General features: G+C 37.6%; 1 protein-coding gene across 2 annotated transcripts in view; it reads left to right on the top strand.

Moving 5' to 3' along the window:
- The window catches only part of CEMIP2 (cell migration inducing hyaluronidase 2), a 54,761-nt gene extending 39,029 nt beyond the window's left edge, over positions 1-15,732 (top strand). For both annotated transcript variants that reach the window (XM_083819227.1, XM_083819226.1), the window contains 13 exons: positions 635-723; positions 2,954-3,085; positions 3,592-3,627; positions 4,342-4,497; positions 6,755-6,932; positions 7,494-7,709; positions 8,492-8,700; positions 9,230-9,415; positions 10,607-10,826; positions 11,421-11,519; positions 12,650-12,798; positions 13,543-13,649; positions 14,279-15,732. In XM_083819227.1, coding sequence (XP_083675353.1) covers positions 635-723; positions 2,954-3,085; positions 3,592-3,627; positions 4,342-4,497; positions 6,755-6,932; positions 7,494-7,709; positions 8,492-8,700; positions 9,230-9,415; positions 10,607-10,826; positions 11,421-11,519; positions 12,650-12,798; positions 13,543-13,649; positions 14,279-14,475 — 1,974 coding nt within the window. In that variant the 3' untranslated portion in view covers positions 14,476-15,732. The remainder of the gene's footprint in view (positions 1-634; positions 724-2,953; positions 3,086-3,591; positions 3,628-4,341; positions 4,498-6,754; positions 6,933-7,493; positions 7,710-8,491; positions 8,701-9,229; positions 9,416-10,606; positions 10,827-11,420; positions 11,520-12,649; positions 12,799-13,542; positions 13,650-14,278) is intronic.
- The last annotated feature ends 3,721 nt before the right edge of the window (positions 15,733-19,453 follow it).

Below are 19,453 nucleotides of genomic sequence, written 5' to 3'. Positions count from 1 at the left end.
TTAATTCTAATGATAATTTGGATCACAGATCAAGGTGGCTGCTGCTACTTGTATATGTAATTCAGGTTAAACAACACAAATGTTTCCTTTTGCTTTTTTACTTTCTCAAGTACATTATTTCATACTGGATTATTGAGTTTCAAGTTGATGATGCCTGGGCAAAAAACAGCTTTAGTGGTGAAGATAGTTGAGTTTTAAACTAAAATAGAAAGCATTTTTGCACAGCAGCATTTTTTTTTTTTTTTCATTAGTGGCATTTGTGAGAATATTTTGTATTCACCACAAGATTGGCTTCCAAATTTTCCAGAACAGCATCTGGAAGTAAGTGTAAAACTTCAAATAGTCAGATGTGAAAAAAATCTGAAATGAACTTTAATGATTTTCCATCACTTTTTTTTTTTTAAACCCCAGGCAGTTCTTTTCCTGGGATTTTCAATTACTTTTCAAAATTTGCATAGATAGATAGTGCTTTTTTCCTTAGACAATTTGCCAGTTAAGTCCAAGCTGAAAGATCTAAGAGTCTGTAGTAAAGTGTATTGAATGAAATGTAACTTTTAAATTTTAGAACTCTAATGTTTACTGTCTCTTTAGTGTTGTCCAGTATGAAATTTCCCCCCCTTTTTTTTTTTTTAAGGCTGGTTTGTTCATTGATAAGGGTGTTAAAACAACTAATGCTAGCGCTGATGATCCCAGAGAATATCTTTGTTTGGACAACAATGCAAGGTAAAGGATATTGTCTTACAAGTGAGTGAAAAATGGTAAAGTTCTGAGATTGTTTGTACATTCACATGAGGAAAAGCATTTTTAAAACACTATAAATAATAAATGAGCAATAAGTTCATATGTTTTTTTTTCCTCATCTGTGTGTCTGTTTGGGAGCAACAAAGCATGTTGTACCTTAAAGAGTTGGCTTTTCCTTCTAAGACCTTGGCCAAGGTAGTTTTTAGCCCTTTAGAACTCGTAGGTTTAACCACACTCTGCTGTCATGCTTAACGTATGTTCTGGAATTGCTATTAAAAGTAAAACCTTATTTTAAAATCTGCGTCAGATTTATGGCTCAGTTCTAAATAATTTTTAGGAAAAGGCATACTAGCAGTAAGTAATACATCCGTTTGCCTTTCCTACTGCTGAATGCTTCCTGCTGTGCCTTCTAGACTTAGAGATTGTAGTTCAGTGGTATAGTTTTACTGAAGGCTATTTGTTGAGATTGTACAATCAACCACATAATCTTTAGTTTACAAAGTAAGAGAAAATAGTGGAGAGTCTAGGAAAAATTTAGGTTATCCTATGTTTGGTCTTGTCCTGTGCTTCAAATAAAATAGCCTGGGTTAGTGGTCATATATCAAATTACGAGGAAAATATTGGATAACTGTACCCATCAACATTTTATTATGATAAACAAGCATTAAGACTGAAAATGTAGTTCATAAGATTATCTGTATTTCTGATGGAGCTTTGTTTAGGACGGGGATAGTTAAGTGATAATTGCAGTTTCAAAGAGGAAAGTTCCACAGTTTGGTGATACTTTATGCTTCATGCCTTGGAACTAAGAGGTGGTTAGGTTTAATTGTTAAGTTTTAAGTGAAATCCCATATAATCCCTTTGGATTACCATTGGTCTTAACAGGTAGTCAAGAAGCATTTAAGGGAAGCAACAAGCCATGTCCGAGCCTGTAGTGTGTTGACAGGTCATCAAGAGGGGATGCAAAAAATTGAGTTTGAGATGTGGTTCATCTTTCACAATAGCCAAAGAATTTATGAGGCTCCCTGTAACTACATTAGACCACTAATCATGTAAACAAACTGGAAGAGTTAAAATGTTAATTTAGCAGCCTTATGCTGTCAGAAAACAAACAAACAAAACAAATCACCCCTTCTCCCTTTCTCCCTTGCCCTCCAAAAAGAAAAACACCAAAAAAAAACCCTACACCAAAACTTCCAGAAGCCTAGATTGTGATACCACAGATCCAAACTAGGGTAGAATGTGACCATGGTAAAGGGCATATATTTGCTCAAACTGCGTTCTTATAAAGATATATATATATTTTAACATGTTACATCTTATGTGGGATTCTGGGCTTATTTTCTGACAGCTTCCACCAGTCTTTAATCAGGCTGTTCCTTTCTATTAGCTAAAATTGATACTAGCTATAAATTACCATATGAGGCCATCTTGACTGCAATACAGAGTATCCGGGTTAAAATAGAAAAATTATCTCATGTGTGCTCAAATTAGATAAGGAGATGAGTGGCAGGAGAGAAGCTCAGCAGAAAATCTGGAGTGCTGCTTGACAGTGGACTCAACATGAGCCAGCAGTGTGCCCTGGCAGCCAGAAGGGCAAACTGCAGTGGGGGGTGTGTTAAACACAGCATAGCCATCATCCAAAAAGGATGATTCTCCCACTATATTTAGTATCGGTGCAGCCTTACCTTGAGTATTGCGTGCTCTTCTGGGCTCCACAGTATAAAAAGGATGTTAAGGTCCTTGAAAGAGTCAGAGGAGGGCAACGCAGCTGGTAAGAGGGCTGGAAGGTATGTCTTGTGAGGACACTTGAGTTGTCCAGTCTGGAGAAGGGGTCAAGAGGTGACCTCATTGCTCTCTGCAGCTTCTGAGGAGGGGAATGGGAGAGAAAGGTGATGGTCTTTGCTCCTGGCCACTGATGACAGGATGCCTGGGAATGGTAGAAAGCTGCACCAGGAGACATTCAGACTGGATATAAAAAAAAAGTTTTATGTTCCCACTTCATGGCACACCAAAGAGGCTTTTCTGGGAATGGATAGCTACAGATGCACATGGTTTTGGCTTCTGTCAGTCCTAGCATGAAGCAGAGTTGATTTTACCTGTCAGATAAAAGTGGGTGTTTGTCTTTCAAGGTTTCTCAGCTCAACATATTTGACCCATATAAAACAAACAGTATTTTTATATTGAGTGTTTGGGTTTTTATCTGTCACAGGTTTCGACCTCATCAAGACGCAGACCCTGAAAAACCCCGAGTTGCTGCTCTGATTGACAGATTAATCTCTTTCAAAAACAATGATCATGGGGCCTGGGTCAGGGGAGGAGATATCCTTATTCAAAACTCCGGGTAGGTATCCAGAAGCAAACAGCTGCATGTTGTTAAGAAGTTTCCCCTGAAGCTGTTTTTATGAAATCGTCCTACAGGGTTATGATGGAAGATTGAAGCTTTTATCTGGGAACTGCTTGATATCTTCCAGTGCTTTCACAACAATCCACTGCTTTAAAAGAAGCAAGGTTTTACATGATTAGATGAGAACCTGTCTTAATGGAAAAATTAAACTATATCTATAACAGAAGTCTAGAAGTCAGTTGAAACCATACATTTATACTGAGATGTCTGTAGTTTCTTTGAGACTTTCAGGTTTCTACTTAAAATGTGTAGAAATTTGTTTTGTTTTGTTTTTAATCAGCATTTTTATAAGAATTACTTGTAAGTATTGGTGTTCTCTAAATTCCATTAATGCAAAAACTCAGGCTTTCTTCAGCACATAGGAGGATGTGTTCTTACAGCGTTTTGTTGTAGGATAGTCCAGAAGATGTAACTGAAGCTTGATTTGATGAACTTTCTTTTAGGTTTGCGGACAATGGAATTGGTTTGACATTTGCTAGGTGAGTACTTAAGCTTCATCTCTTCCGTGTTTTTTGCTTAAAAGTTGAGAAAAGTAACGTATATAAGTCAGTTAAAGATAATGAGTATACTTTCATAAGGATACAGTTTCAGTTTGCTGCCCGTTTCCAGTGGTACAGAAGATGTTATTAAAGCTGTAAAGTGACATACCTGCCAAATTTTGCACTTTATTCAACCTGTGTGCTTTACACCACTCTTCATCAAGAGGGTTATGTTTATTCAGGTCTTTTTGGTATGGTATGATGCCCTAGACAGTTTTGATTTTTTTCCTCCTAAACAATTCAAGGTGAGTAAAGGAAAAGAAGCAGTGAGTGTTAAAGTGAGCAGAGTCTCATTTTAATGAAAAGGAATCAAGTACCTTGGGTAGAACGCCGAAACTGCTGCCATTTAGGTTGTGACAAGCTGTTTCTACAGTTGTGGGAATGGGCTGTAACGGAAAGAGTGCTGCACTACAGGGAGAGACAGAAAATGTAATGCTCAGCTCTGTGCAGGTGTTTTTAGCCTTTCAAACTGTAGTAGACTGTAATACCGTTAACGGTTAAATGTATTGCTCTGTGTATTACAAATAAGGTATAGACTGCTTTACTTTATGAAGACTACTACAAAAGTAGGAGTAGGACCATGCCTTCGTGTTTTCATCTGCTGTAAAGTCTTGGCTAAAAGACTATCTCTTATCTCTGATGTTGCTTTGATAGTGATGGGAGCTTCCCAAATGATGAAGGTGCCAGCCAAGAGGTATCTGAGTCTCTGTTCATAGGGGAGAGCAAGAACTATGGGTTTCATGGTGGTCAAAATAAATATACAGGGTCAGGAGGAATAGACAATAAGGGACGCACTCTGCCTCGAAATCGGTAAGTATGTCACGAGTGAAGGAACTAATATGTCAAAAGTGTTGTTTGTATCAGTTATAAACACCCTTCTTACTTGAAATGCAGGGGGCATGAAGATACTATTTAAGGTGATACTCCCTTTTTGTTTTGAATACTTTGCATGACAGTTGTCTTACCTTTTTTTCTGAGGCTGTTTTCATTTTTTGCTGCTGCAGGTTAATTTTCCTTAGCAATTTAAGTTATCCTGCTTTAATGAAACCTTAGTTTATTATCATTAATGTGTTAATATTTGGGCCTGGAAGCCAGAAAGAAAAAGTTTTCAGGTAAAGGGAATTCTAGGGTCAATTTGGAACTACCAACTGCAGTCTATCTGTAACAAATACAAATGTGTGACAGTGATCCTTTCCTTCTCCCTGTGGATTGCTGGAATGCTTGTTAAAAATGGTGCCAGGCCCTGCCCTTGCTGCAGAACATGAAAGACATGAGAACTATATCCCAGCCATCCTGGTTTTGTGTCACTTAGCCATTTAGAGCAAACAACTGAATGTGGTAGTGATACTTGAGGTAATTTGTTGTAGCTTACGGAATGGTGAAGGGAGATCTGGAGGTCATCTGGTTCAACCACCCTGCTCAAGTAAAGCCACGTACGGCAGGTTGTCCAGGACAATGTCTAGGCAGCTTTTGAAGATCTCCAAAAAGGCAGACTCTGCAGCCTCTCTGGACAACCTGTGCCAGTGCTCAGTCACCCACACAGTAGAGGAATGCTTCCTGATGTTCAGAAGGAATCTCCTGTGTTGCAGTTTGTTACCACTGTCTCTTGTCTTGTCACTAGGCACCAATGAAAAGAACCTGGCTCCATCTTCTTTTACCCTCCTTTCAGTTATTTATAGACATGAGTGAGGTCCTGCCATGATTCTTCTCTCCTCTAAACTGAACAATCAGAGCCCTCTCAGTCTTCCACTACGGGGAAGGTGCTCCAGTCCCTTCATCATCTTTTTGGCCCTTCCTTCTTTGTCCAGTACCTCTGATATGTCTTCCTGGTACTGGAGAGCCCAGACCTGTACCCAGTATTCCAGGTGTGGCCTTACCAATGCTGAACAGAAGGGAAGAATTGCCTCCCTCAGCGTTCTGGCGACATTTTGCATAATGCACCATTAACCTTTGCTGCAATGGCACATTTGTGGCTTGTGTTCATCCTGGTGTCCATTAGAACCCACCGGGCCTCTTCAGCAAAGCAGAGTGCAGTGGTGCATGGGGTTGTTCCTCTCCAGGTCCAGTACTTCATGCTTCTTGTTGTTGAACTTCATGAGGTTCCTGTCAAGCCATTTCTTCAGCCTGCTGAAGTATCTTTGAATGGCAGCATAATCCTCCAGAGTATGAGCAACAGTCTCCCAGCCTGCAGACTAGCTGAGGCACTCTACCCCTGTCATCTAGATCATTAATGAAAACGTAAAACAGGACTGGACCCAGTGTTGATCCCCGGGGTACACCACTGGTTACTGGTCTCCAACTAGACTCGGTTCTACTGATCGCCACCCTCTGGGCCCCGCTGTTCAGGTGGTTTTCAGTTCTCCTTACTGTCTGCACATCCAGCCAATACTTCGTCACCTTCTCTGTGGTGATTTTATGGAAGAGTGTTAACAGCCTTTCTGAAATGCGGGTAGACAGTATCCACTGCCCAACTGCCTTCCACCCCACCCCATCCCCCCATCTACCAAACCTGTCACTTCATTGTAGAAGGCTTTCAAGTTGGTCAAACATGCCTTTCCCTTGGTTAATGCATTGTGACCACTCGTGGTCACTTTGTTCTTCACATGCCTGGAAATGGTATCTAGGATTAGTTCCTCCATCACTTTCCCAGGGATGGAGGTGAGGCTGACCAGCTTGTAGTTCCCTGGATCTTCCTCTTTGCCCTGCTTAAAGACAGGAGCGATATTTTCTTTCCTCCAGTGTTCAGGCACTTCCAATTACCATGACTGACCAAAGAGAGGATGATATTATTCTGCTTTGTTTCCCACACTGGAGAAGGAGCGCATTTGCAAATGGACAACAATAGCTCTTCTCATCTAACAGAAAAATTCAAAAGGGCATGGGAATTCTAGGCTCATTAGATAAATGCAGAAAGAAGATTTCCTTTACCAGGATATAACCTGCAGGTCATTGTATTAATGTTGCATTCTTGTTTCTTGTGAATGAGTGAACATGTATTTCTGATACAGACTTAGGCTTGTCACGGTTTTTGTTAGAGGATGCTGTAAATATTTATTTTTATTAACAGGACATTTCCAATTAGAGGTTTTCAAATTTATGATGGACCTATTCACCTTACCAAGTGCACATTCAAAAACTTTGTGCCAACTCCAGACAGATTTACCAGTGCAATTGGTTTCTTGATGAAAAACCCTTGGCAGATGACACCGAAAAACAACATATCTCTTGTGAAGTTTGGTCCAAGTGTAAGTTTATTACAAATTTTCTTTTACTTTTTTAGGTGGCTTAGATTTTCTTCTTGCTGTATTTAAAATAATCATCTAAGGCCCTGTGGAAAAGATGTCCAACTCTTCCTTATATCCCTACTCCAGAGTATCTCTTGACTGGAGGTCACCCGAGGTGTCCTTCGTCTCCCAGACAAAAAAACTAATACCAAGGAATATGTAGGATGGTTTGCATTAATGATCTCTTTTATAGCTAATGATGAAGCTGAAAATAAGTTTTGTAAGGTCTGGTGTATGCTTAGTAATGAATTTTCAGTTGTAACTACTAACACAGTTCAGAAGTAAGAGATGGCCTGAACCTACTAAAATTGCATTGCTCTTGCCTGAAGACTTTTAATCAACTTTGTCAAATTCCTGTGTTTCTGCAAGCATGTAGGTGTTAATCTGTGCTTCACCTGGGAAAAAGGAAAAATATATTTTAATATTTTTATATTTTTAAAATATAATTTTATATTTTAAATAATATAATAATAATTTTAATATAATTAAAATATAATTTTATATTTTAATTCTTGTTACCAGGTTTCTCTAAAAGCCTTCTTTGGAAAACCTGGTCCCTGGTTTGAAGAAGGAGATCTGGATGGTGACAAGAACTCAATATTCCATGATGTAGATGGTTCAGTGACTGGTTACAAGGATACCTATGTGGGCAGAATGGATAACTACCTGATTCAACACCCCAAGTGCATTAATAATACAGAATGGAATGGAGTGATTTGCAGCGGGACCTATGCACAGGCTAGTATTACTCTGGCTTCTGTTTGAGACAAATCTACACTATGCACAAGTTGTCAGGGAGAAGTGAGGTGAAAGAAGTGCAAATTCTTCATCTTTGGATTTAAAGAAAAGAAAAATCTTTAAAATTCCTTTAAGTTAAAAAAAAAATGCACATTACAATTTTTGGCTAGTTTTGTATACCACCTTCCCTTCAGCATGCAAACTGGGAGTACAATATTAGATGCTGCAGGGTAAAAACAAATGCATATGTTGTGAGTATGCATGCCAAGAGTTCCTTGTTGAAGTCCTATCTATTAAAATATTTTTGTATTGGAGGTGTTTTCTTCTGCTGGAGATTCCTGTGTTTTGTTGATGGACTGTTTTTTGAGGTGTGTCTTTTTTATTATTTCTTTTTTAATGAAGATGTTAAACACCACCTCTTGAATATAAATCTCATGCAGTTCTGGTTCCTGTTCTATATGAGTTTGACCAAGTACTGTAGTATTACAAAAACACTATTTATTTTTGTTGCTGCTGTTGTTGTTCCCTCCTTTTTTGTTTCTTTTTTTTTTAAAGTCTGTAAAAATCCCCAGTATTTTTTTTCAAATAGGGCTCTTCTGGGGGAAAAGAAATATTTCTTCTGAGAAATATTTGCATATTGCATAGCTCAAAACCTCACAGTGCAGGAGTTCTGCTGCAATAATATACAGATTTCGCTATTTCCTTTAATTTCTTCTTGCACTGATTAAAACACCACATCTAAACCTTCCCTCTTTCTTTTCCTCCTCTTTAATATTACATAGGTCTATGTACAAACATGGAATGGACAGAATCTTTCCATGACTATTGTACGAGATGAGTACCCATCCAATCCCATGGTTCTTAGAGGTATTAATCAAAGAGCTGTCTTTCAGCAATACCAGCCAGTAGTGATGCTCCAAAAGGGCTACACAATACATTGGAATGGAAAAGCTCCAAATGTCACTTACCTGTATCTCATCAACTTCAACAAGTATGTTTCCATTCTTTAATATCATTGAACCATAAGGCAATAATTAAGTAATGTCCTGTAGAATTAGCATGTTGAGAGTTTGTAATTATCAGTCAGACTGGATCTTGAAATTACTATTTTTTTAATTACAAATACTAAAGTATGAAAAGCAGGAGATTAAGCAAAAAACCTGTACCTAAAGTTAAAAATACATCCAATGTGGTGTCTTTAAGGAAAATCTTTTGGAGGAGAAAATACATCAAATAGTGAAGTTCATCAGAACTGAAGTTGAATAGTTAGGGCATCTTGCTTTTGATGTCAGACAAAGTAATTAAATGTCTAAAGAATAAAATCAAATATTTCCTATGGGTGTCCAAGTTACTATAATATTTTAATGAAACACTTTAAGTAGAGGAGGGAAGAAAGATGTTCTGGTTGGGGTTGTAGGAGCTTTTTGTGTTCTTGTTACTTGTTTTTCTGAGTGATCTGCATGCTGCACATCGTCATGTGAACTGCTCCTGTGGTGAATTATACATTTATTTTGTTTCAGGAATGACTGGATTCGTGTTGGTCTTTGTTATCAACCAAATACAGATTTTGTTATAGTACTGGAAACCTTTCAAAGGAAGTCATCTGCTTTGTCAAGCAAGATTGAGCGCTATGTGCCTGTATCTTCAATTCTGGAGCTCGAAAAGAATCGACCAGACAAGAAGTTTTATTTTGACAACAGTACTGGGTAACACCTTATAACTTGACCCTAATGGAAGGTGTTTAATGTTAAAAGTGGTCAGTTTGACTTCAGTAATAGCAACTAGTTTAGACACCTGTATTAGAGGAAAGCTGTTAGAAAGGAGCCCAAAGGTGCTTTGAAAGAATACTTTGTGACTTTGAATCTCCAAAATAGAGATGGCTGTCACTGGAGTACTTTCCCAAGAGCACCACAGTTCCACAGATATTTCCTATCCCACATCAGGAGAAAACATGGTATCAATGGGGCTGCAGAAAAGTACCTTGCAGGAAGTAACTTCAAAGTCTTTAAAGAAAATTCATACATTCTTGTTCAACTTCTGAGAAGTTTTCTGTTACAAGAATGTTTTGAAAAATATGTATTTCTGGAAATCTCTTTTCAGCCATGTGAATAGTATTTAAAATTCCTAGTCTCTTTCGAAATTATTTCTGTCAGGAACCTACTGAGATCCTTCTGACAGGTTTAAGGATATGGTCAATGTTTTCCAAAATAAGTCCTACATACATCACTTGTGTGTTTGAAATTTTTGATTCTTAATGTATAAGCAAATGATTAATAAAATACTTTGTTCCGTTATCTGTGGTAAATGGGCAGATGAATGTAGCTTTTTGAAAGACATATATGGAAACCTGTAGCTGGAAACAGCTACAGTGATAACAGTTAAATATATAAAAGAATTATTGTCAGTTTCTTTGCAGTGGTAGCATTTATGACCACTACACTAAATTGCATTTCCAGGCATTCACTTAGCATGCAACAGTCTAATTATATTATCCATTGCTGGTAGATAAAGATGAATATCCAAACAATTACCAGTGGTATCTATAAATATCTATGATCAAGGAAAACATTTATGCTGTATATTTTTTTTGTTTGTTTGTTTGTCTTTTTTTTTTCCTGAAAGCCTCTATTTTGAGGAATGGCTGTTCTTTTCTGGACATACGCATCCATAGTGATATCTCTTTTAATTGGTGGGGATTTCAGATATGTCTGTGGGGACTTCTTAACTCTAGTAAGCTGTAAATATTTTGAAAAAGTTTGAACAATGATTCAGAAGTAAATAATGTAGTTTTTCTGCTTCTCAAAATCATGAAATATAGCTGCTGAGGTTTAACATAAATACATATCTTTCTAGTAATTTTTCTATATTCTTCCCTCCCCCCTACCTTTTTTGTGTAGATTACTGTTTTTATTTCTTCAAGCCAAATACAATAGGGATGGTCACAGTTATTGCTCATCTCAGGGATGTGAAAGGATCAAGATTGTGACCAAAGATCCAGCAAAAGGAGTCAGTAACTGCATGGCAAAAGCTTACCCAAAGTACTACCAAGGACCAACTGTCATAAAGCAGATGCCAGTAAAAACTACTGTACCGTGTACAAAGTGTGGCACAACTCAGGTAAAATACAATAGGCAAAAACTTGCATCATCTATATAGTTGGTGTTACGTTCTACTCACGTTAAGGCAGAGTTTCAGTTTTTCAGCACAGAATTTGCAATGGTCACATTTTTTATCTCCTGTACGCTAGAAGGCAGGGAGGCTCTGTAGCATGGAGTTTTCAATTTTTGCTCTTTGAAAAATGCTGCTACTTATTTGTGTTTTGCTCTGTGTGCTTCGGAGAAGGGTCTCCATGGCACGGGCAGATCTGACGTCTTGAGCTTCTGTATCATCTGTGCTCACATGTAGGAAAGCTTTGCTGTGGAGACCTGTAGTTCAAGGCATACTATTGGCCAGCCTTCTCTTTTGCAGGGGATTTTGCTTATTAGCAAAAACTTGAAATTATATTTTCTCTATGCAAGCTGAGAAAAATACTGAAAGTAAAGAATAAAATAAATTACACTATTTATATAACACTGTATTTGTTAGCATTACTAGTAACACAAATACTGTCACAGTGCTTTGGAGCATAAGCTGTCTTGCAAAATTTATGTTATGATAAAGTGTTGATGACATATGCATATGAGTAATTAAAGTGTTTTGTTTGATATCTAGATGGTATTCACCAGTGATCCTCACAAAAACTACCTCCTTGTGCAGATTAATTCATCTGGTAAAAAAGACTTAAGCAGAGGTCAGCAAGCATTTATTTTTGTAAGTATTCTTTTTTTCTTTATTTCTTTCTCTGTAGCAGCTTTTATTACAACAGTTGTTCAGCCTTGCATAATGCTGAGCTCACTTTTCTTCACCTGAATAAAAAGTGTTGGTTCGTGGTCTGGAAAACAATCAGAAAACTTGTGTTTTAACCTCAGAAAAGGAAGCTACAAAGTCCTCCTTTGTGTATTCAAATCCTTTGCAGTTGGAGAGAAATTGTACTGGTAGGAAAAAACTTTAAATGCTCAGATTCATGTAGAAACCTGGATGGCAATGCATTTATTGTTGGCAGTTTTAGGAAAAAAAACACAAACAAACACAAAAACACTTGTTAGTTAAATCCACGTCGTCAAATTTATTCTTAACAGATTAGTGGTTTAATAGGATGAGACATTTAAGTCCCTAAGTAGTTTTGCTAAACTTCTATGAATTCTATGAATTCTTTAGTAATTGACATTTTGAAGATTTTGGTATTTGTTCTGATATAGTCCTGGTAAATCTAGTAATGTAGAATTGTATAAAATATCCGCTTTGATTTTTCTGTTCAGATGCTGAAGGAGACTTGCATGTGATTGAAGATAGCGTTTGTAGATAGGCTTACACCACAAAGCTTTAAGTTCATTTGTGACTTTAAGTTCTGCAACATCAGTGCACTAGCCTGGTTGAAATAGTGAAACTCTTGAGTTCTTTAGACAGCTGAATGTCACGAGTAGTATAATGTTATCAGCTGCAAACTTGTACAGGAATGTGTTCTCTGTATCCAGAGCAGTAAGAATGCAGCATAGGAGGACAGAGCACTGAAACCATGCAGCCACAGAGACTAGTTAACTGCACTACTGCCAACAAGTGTGGATTTGGTATTTGAATGGTAGTTTTCTGAAGCAGGTAGTAAATCACTTGAAATTTGACTGGTCTCCATGTAAAAGCTGGTTTCCATACAATTTCAGAAGTCCTGCTGAAAGTTTCTGCTTGTGGGGGAAAAATGGAGAACTGCTAGTGAGAGGAGAGCATTTCTATTTAGAACACTTGTGGCTAACCTGATGTAGGTTAACACTGCAGTATAACAGCTGATGAATTCATAGTAAATTTAAGAAAAATGTTTTTTCTCTCCTGCCTCTCCTCCCATTCAGGTTAATGACACTACGTTTTCCTTCAAGGATAATGGTATACTTATTGTTGTAGTTGATGCTTGTGTTGGCACAGTGTCAGGAAATAAATTATTTTCTGGAGAGGACATTAAGCGTGTAGGTGGATATTTAAAATCTGGAATTCCACAAAGGTACGTGTGATGAGCATTTATTTCTGATATGTTCTGCAAGATGTAGTTCTCCTCTCTAGCAAGGATTTAACTAATGATAGTTATGTAGTAACGCTGAAAGTGGGCAAAACATGTATCAAAGTTGAGGAAAAAGGAGAAATATAGGAGCAATTTAAGAGACAAATTCATTTGAGAAAACGAAGAAGCTCTTTAGATTTCCCAACATTGCCTGTCTTCCAGTTCAAAAAGAAACTAAACATCATGTTGTAACACCTCTTCGCTTAAAACAGGAAGAACTTCTGTTTTAATAAGGTTGCTTAACACTACTGACATGAACTGTATGACAAGATATCAAACTAGCTGGGAATGACTTTTCTCCCTATCCAGGGTGAAAATTATTTGGCATTTTAAAAAATTATAAAAAGATAGTGTTAGGAAAAAGAGTCTAGTTTCTAATATTTCAGTTTTGGGTCAATAGTTTCACTTGATTTTTTTTTCATACAAAAATAATTGGAAATGTTATTTAAAGGATTTTGAGTTAAATATACAAGTTTTATATATATATATATAAATATATATATATATATATATATTCTAGTGGATGCTTTTCTAGGTACTACTTTCCAGAGAATTTTGTCTGTCTCTATGTACAACCTTACCATGAGAACTCTCAAGCAAGTGGACTATAAGGCCAGCTAGCTGTAAAGTATATGGAAAAACTTCACGGTTATAACCACTGCTGTCTCTGTACTGTTTCTGATGCAGATCTGTAGTTCTACTGAGCACAAGAGGCGACGTAGAAATTCCTAATAACTTATCAGAAATCTTAATGTCCCTGGGGACAGCCAAACCACCTTATCTTCAGAGCAACGGTTGGTGAAATTTTTGCATGTTTCTTTGACACTACCTAGCACCTCCTTGGTCTATGTTTGTTTGCATGATGGGTTTCTCATGTGGGCAGAAGTCACTTCCCGTTGCCCAGAGGGCACTGTGCAAAGTTTATTGCAAGCAGGGAAGTGACTAGCAGTTCTGTGTACCTGGATTACAGAGAAAGCTGCAGGCTTTTTTTTCTAAAGCCTTTATTTTGTCTCACACAGCAAATCTGGGGAAATTGCATTCTATTTTTAAACAATCCCTTGTGCTAGTCTATTATTTTCTGTTGTAACAAAATGTGAAGGTAAAGATGAGAAGCTTTGTTGGTATTTTGTGGGATGACACTTTCTACGGACACCATGGGGCAGCTCTCATCCCTTCAGAGCTGTGACACAAGTCCTCTGTGAGAGAGCAGGTTTTATAAATGTCAGAGTCTTTAATACCGAATAACAATTAAAAAAAGTTTTAAATTGTTATTTGCCTGTTAGGTGCATGTGATGCTGAGGCAGGTTTAATATACTGAGTAATTGGCAAGGGGAGGATTTTGGAGGAGCGTGCTGCTCCCCTCCTGCCCAGATGTGTATTGCACTTGAGCTGTTTTTGTAACACTGAGCTGTTTTTGTCACAGGAAGCTTGGCCTTTCTGGGTTTCAGAGGCACCTTTAAGCCATCCTGGATTAAGCTGTTTACCGGTCCTGCTGGGCATGGGCTAGTTCAGATAGAAAAGTATATCCCTTTGCAACTGGAAGAGTATGGCTGTGCCAGAGCAATCAAGAGCCGACGGAAAGACCTCGAGCTGCTGAAGAAGGCTACAAGAGCTCATTAAAGACTAAGATGTACATAAAAACTGACGAAGAAAATGTGAACTAACTTATTTTTAATTTATGGCATTTTAAACTATATTGTTATCCAAGTAAATCATGTTATTGTCTGTCAGACATTTGCCAGCATTGACCGCTTGAATGCCAGTCTGTGCACCTTCTAGTTGTACAAAATATGAAAGAATTTATTAGTATTTGTATAAACAGGTTTCAGAGATTTTTCAGATGTTTGTATTTACTGTAAACAGGTTTCTTATGTTTAATACTCCTTTTGTATTTAAGAGGGTGTTCATAAAAGCCTTAAACTTTTGATAGCAGGTGTTGGTAGTGCATCTTGGATTACTTGAAAGATTAATGTTTGTCTCCCTAAACAGCTTGAATTGATCATTATAACTTAGTTTATTTGCATTTTCCCTCTGCTGTATACATGTTTTCGTGACAGTTTATTTAGCAAGTAAGCTCAGCTACATTCTCAAATTGCTTTCCAAGATGTTTAAAAAAAAAAACAACAAAACAATTCCTCTTATGCATGCAGCTGGACTCGAGGAGTCTTAACTGCAGTAAAATTTTTGATTTGCTGTCCAAAAGGTGGAGAGGGGGGATTCGGAGATCCAGCCTGGGGCTGGTTGGGGATTGTGTACTGTGCAACAGAGTTTAACAAGGCTGTGTGTATGTAGCAGCATGACAGAGAGCAGAAAATGACTGCCATTCTTTGGGATCACTGCTAACTATTCACCCCAACATGCACAGGAGTCTGTTAAGAGTTACTTCATCAGTTCATCTGGCTATTAAGGCTGGGTACAGCGTGATTTCAGCTTTTTCTTTTAAAGCTTTTAACCAGAATGACAAAGCTGAGAAATTTGTTACTCGTGGTTTGTTATGAAGCTAAGCTTCTACTCCTGACATGATTTCTAAGGCTATCCCAGCTCTAAATTTTGAGTGAGTGGAAAGTGTTCTCAGTTCATTCAGTCATGCAATATGTTTTGCCTTAACTTTGATTTTTTTAATATAATCATTTTGATAAATCCTATTGATTTTGTATTAGGTCTGTTTGATCTCTTTTGTTTTGTTTGCAATTATCGGACCCTTTCTGCAGAGAGCGTGAAAATCATTTAGAAGAACTGAGACACAGATGCCCATTTTCAGGATCCTAGTCTTTGAAATTTAATTTCAAAAAGATGCATTTCATAATAGGGAATAATGTGTGCCATGGAGCTGAAATGTTACTATAGTTCTAATAAAACTGACATAATTCTTTCTCATCATATGTGTTCTCATTCATTCTAGCTGGTATAATGTATCTACCATCCAGACATTCTTTGTGCTTTGAATTTAAATGGAGTGGATGTTGGAAATGAACCTTTCACTTGTCTTCTCCAAAGACATTGAAAAACTGGGGATTTTCTTCTTGTGTGTGTGTGTGTTGTGTGCTTTAACGGAGAGGAGGCACAGTAACACACCTATTATTCTGTTCAATTAAAATATGCTACCTCAGTACAATTAAACTGCCTGGTCTAATCCTTTTTTTTTTTTTTCTAAGTAAGAGTGGAGGGGAAAGGAGCACAACACAAGAGATGAAGTTAACAAACAGATGACTGATTTTTTTATTGTAAAACCAAGCCAAATGGATGGTTATGTATTTCACAGTTGTTTTGATGCACGGTTCTGTCATAATGTTTTTTAAAAAAAAGTTAAAAAAAAATGTTAGGGATAATATGTGGTAAATTTTTAAGACTAGCTATAATGTTTGGTATTACTAATGCAGGACAACGTGATTTATGTGCTCTGAGTGCAGTAGCGGTAGTGTTTGGGGATTACAATGGTCTTAAGACTTCCACTGTTCTGATCTGTGGATAATGCTTGGCAAAGAAATACTGATCAGACAGTGACCTTCAGGCTTGTGAAGTTGGCCATTATTTATGAGATTCTGCTGTTCTAAGCCATCTTGTAAAAATTATACTTGGAAATGTCAAGGCTATTCCAATGTAAAGCATACTGATGGACAATTGGACCTGAAGTTGAAGTGCCAGCTTTTGTGTAATTTAAAACATTTGATAAGTAGCATAAATAAATTTTTACATCTGACAAGACTTTAAAATCTTGGGTCTCTTCTGTTCTTGTATCAAGTAACTTTATATAATGTGCATTGTCTGAGCACTGTGAACTGTTTTATGGCAAACACTGACAGACCTGTGTGGTTTGTGTGTGTTCTACCCTTCATTTAGCAAGGAGTTGGAAATACTCAAAAAGGACCTGCTAGTGGTGACTGAACCTATTTGCCTGTCTCCAAAGTTTGTGGGCTTAAAGTCTGTCTCATCTGCTTTGCTTAGAGTCTTTTCAGCGTGGATGTTCTGAACCAAGTAATACACTGCAGTGTTGTTACCCATGCTAGCCTACAGGAGGGAAGGCTGAGGGGCATCTTCACCATGTGTATAAATAGCTGGTGGGGGAGAAAAGATGGAGCCAGGCTCAGGCTCTTCTCATGATGCCCAGTGACAAGAAGAGGCAATGGGCAAATACAGATGTACAGGAAATTCCATATAAACAGAAGAAAAAACATGTATTGTGAAGGATGGTCAACCACTGATAAGAATTGCCAGAGATGCTGCGGAGTCTTCGTCTGTAGAAGAACAGCTGTGGCTGACCTTACTTTGAGCCATGTCTCCAGAAGTGGCTGGCTGGGCAGTGCTGAAGCTTTATACAGTCAAAATTACCAATGCACCTGTCTTCTGTTTTCCCAGTGTACCAGTTACCACAACCTGCAAGGACTGAGCTGCACCATTTTCACCTCATGCCTGAAAGTCATAGAGATCTTAAAATTGCGGCACCTGTGCCTCAGACTTGGTCTAAAGGCATTGGAATGTCTTCTCCAGGATAAGGATTTGTATAGGAATTGAATTCTTCGAGGAATGGACAATATTGCTATTCCTTACTAAAATGGTGTCTTTTTGCAGTAAAATAAAAAAAAAAAGGTAAAAAAATTTAAAAAATATATCAAAATTCACCAGTCTAGGAAAGGAGGGGTAGTTTAAAGCTCAAACATAATGTGTTAAATCTTAAGGCACATCTAGGTAAGAACACATCTATGTTCTTGCTCTGCAGGCTATTGTCTGCATTTTATCTTGTAATTCTTCTAAGGTTTTGAAAACAAACAGAAAACAACATCAACAATAAAAATAAACTTGGAGCAGCGATCAGAGTAAGTATGCTATCAGTAAAACATTCCCTCTGGCCACCGCATGAGGGGCTGTAGATCCTAAAGCATTGGGATGATGTCAAGGACATGCTTTAGGAAATGGTCAACTTAGTTCTGCATATTGTAGGAGTGCAGTGGCAGCTGTGGCTCCAAATAACTTCTTAGTCAGGACATGGAAATAAGTTTTCCTGTTTGGAGCAAACCTTATGAGGTGATTTCCTCCACTTCCACTCAACTTTTCACATTATGTAGGATAGATGTACATCTGAGGACAGTCATACAGCTCTGGCTGAAGAGCCCAGTCCACCAAGTTTGATGATGACTGTATCATATCACATTGGTCAAAGACGATGATAAAATGTGTGTCATGGCTGTATTTGTTTGATGTGAAGCTTTAACATATGTATCCCAGTGTCCAAACATGTACCAAGCGCAAAGAAAAGCAGTAATTGCCTAACTTCAAAATTGCATACATATGAGCTTTTTCTGGTAATTACTTTTTCACCTTCTCTGGTCATACGCATTGGGAAGGTTCTGGTGCTTCTTACAGTTCACAAGAGTATTTTTCTTTTCTGTTGTCTGGTGTTTTTTTTTTTTTTTCTCTCGTGTCTTTCGTTGGTTAAACTTATAGTACACAGTGTTGAAGTATATAAGGCTACCTTTAGTTTGAAAAAATTTAAAAGGGTTTTAATTGTCTGGCCTGGGAGTACTACAATTTTCTATAGCAATTACAACTTCATGAAAAAAAAAAAAGGTTGTCTGGAAGTTGACTTACATGACTGGGAATGGTGAGACTGAAAAGTCATAGAAGTCCGTCTCCTGTGTATTTAGTATTATTTTTTTTTTCTATTGTGAAGATTTTCTGAAGAAATGCTGAAAAAGTCACTCTTCGAATACAATAAAGATAATCTGGGAATCTCCCAAGATCTGCCTAGCCTTTTTTGATATGATATCTTGTCTGCTCTTGTGTCCTTCCCTCAGCCCATGCTCGAAAGATTCAGAGAGAGGCTTGCACTTTTCTTGAAATGTTCATGGTTATCACGTGCGGTGTGCTAGTTAGAAGTTAGCTTAGTCAGATTGTGGAGAAATCTCAAGGTAACTGTTCTGTTTAATCTTTGTCCTTAAAGGCTGAGTCTTTCAGTTTTCTGAGTTCTATTGTATTTAAAAATATAAAGCAGGCTGAACTGTCAAGCCTGGGAGAGGAATTCTTTGTTTCATCTTTGTCCAAGTTGAAGGGGGGGGGGTGTGGGGGGGGGGTGGGGCAGCTGAATACACTTTTTTTTTTTTTTCTATTTTTTTTTTCCTGATGAACTGTTCTTAGAACACACAATGGCCTGTCTTCATATATGATTTATTCTAAATGGAACGTAAAAATGTAGTGATATTTCAGGATTATTTTTGTGTGTGGAAGTTTACAAGTAATAATGCTGAGCCAGAAACAGAAATATTACTCTCTCGTGTGCCATATTTCCAGTAACATTTTCAATGGACACACTAGGATCAGCTCAGGGTATGTTTTATAATATCAGTAGTTTTCAGAGATGGGTCTCAGACAGTGATGTCATCTTTTTAGTATCTATGAGGTTCTTCAGGAGAAGATAGTTGTACTCCATCTGCAGGGTGTGAACTATGACCTAATAGTGTTCTTACATCTCTGATGCAAATGATGACTGTGGCACATGTTTTCGGTAATAGCAGACAACACCACGCTTAACTGTGGTCTCATTATTTCTATTTCTGAGAAATTATTCTATGAGGAGCATCACTGAGTAGTACACACCGCAGAT

This window comes from Anser anser, assembly GCF_964211835.1.
Source record: "Anser anser genome assembly, chromosome: Z".
Classification (NCBI taxonomy): Eukaryota; Metazoa; Chordata; class Aves; order Anseriformes; family Anatidae; genus Anser; species Anser anser.
This window is presented reverse-complemented; position numbering and strand designations above follow the sequence as displayed.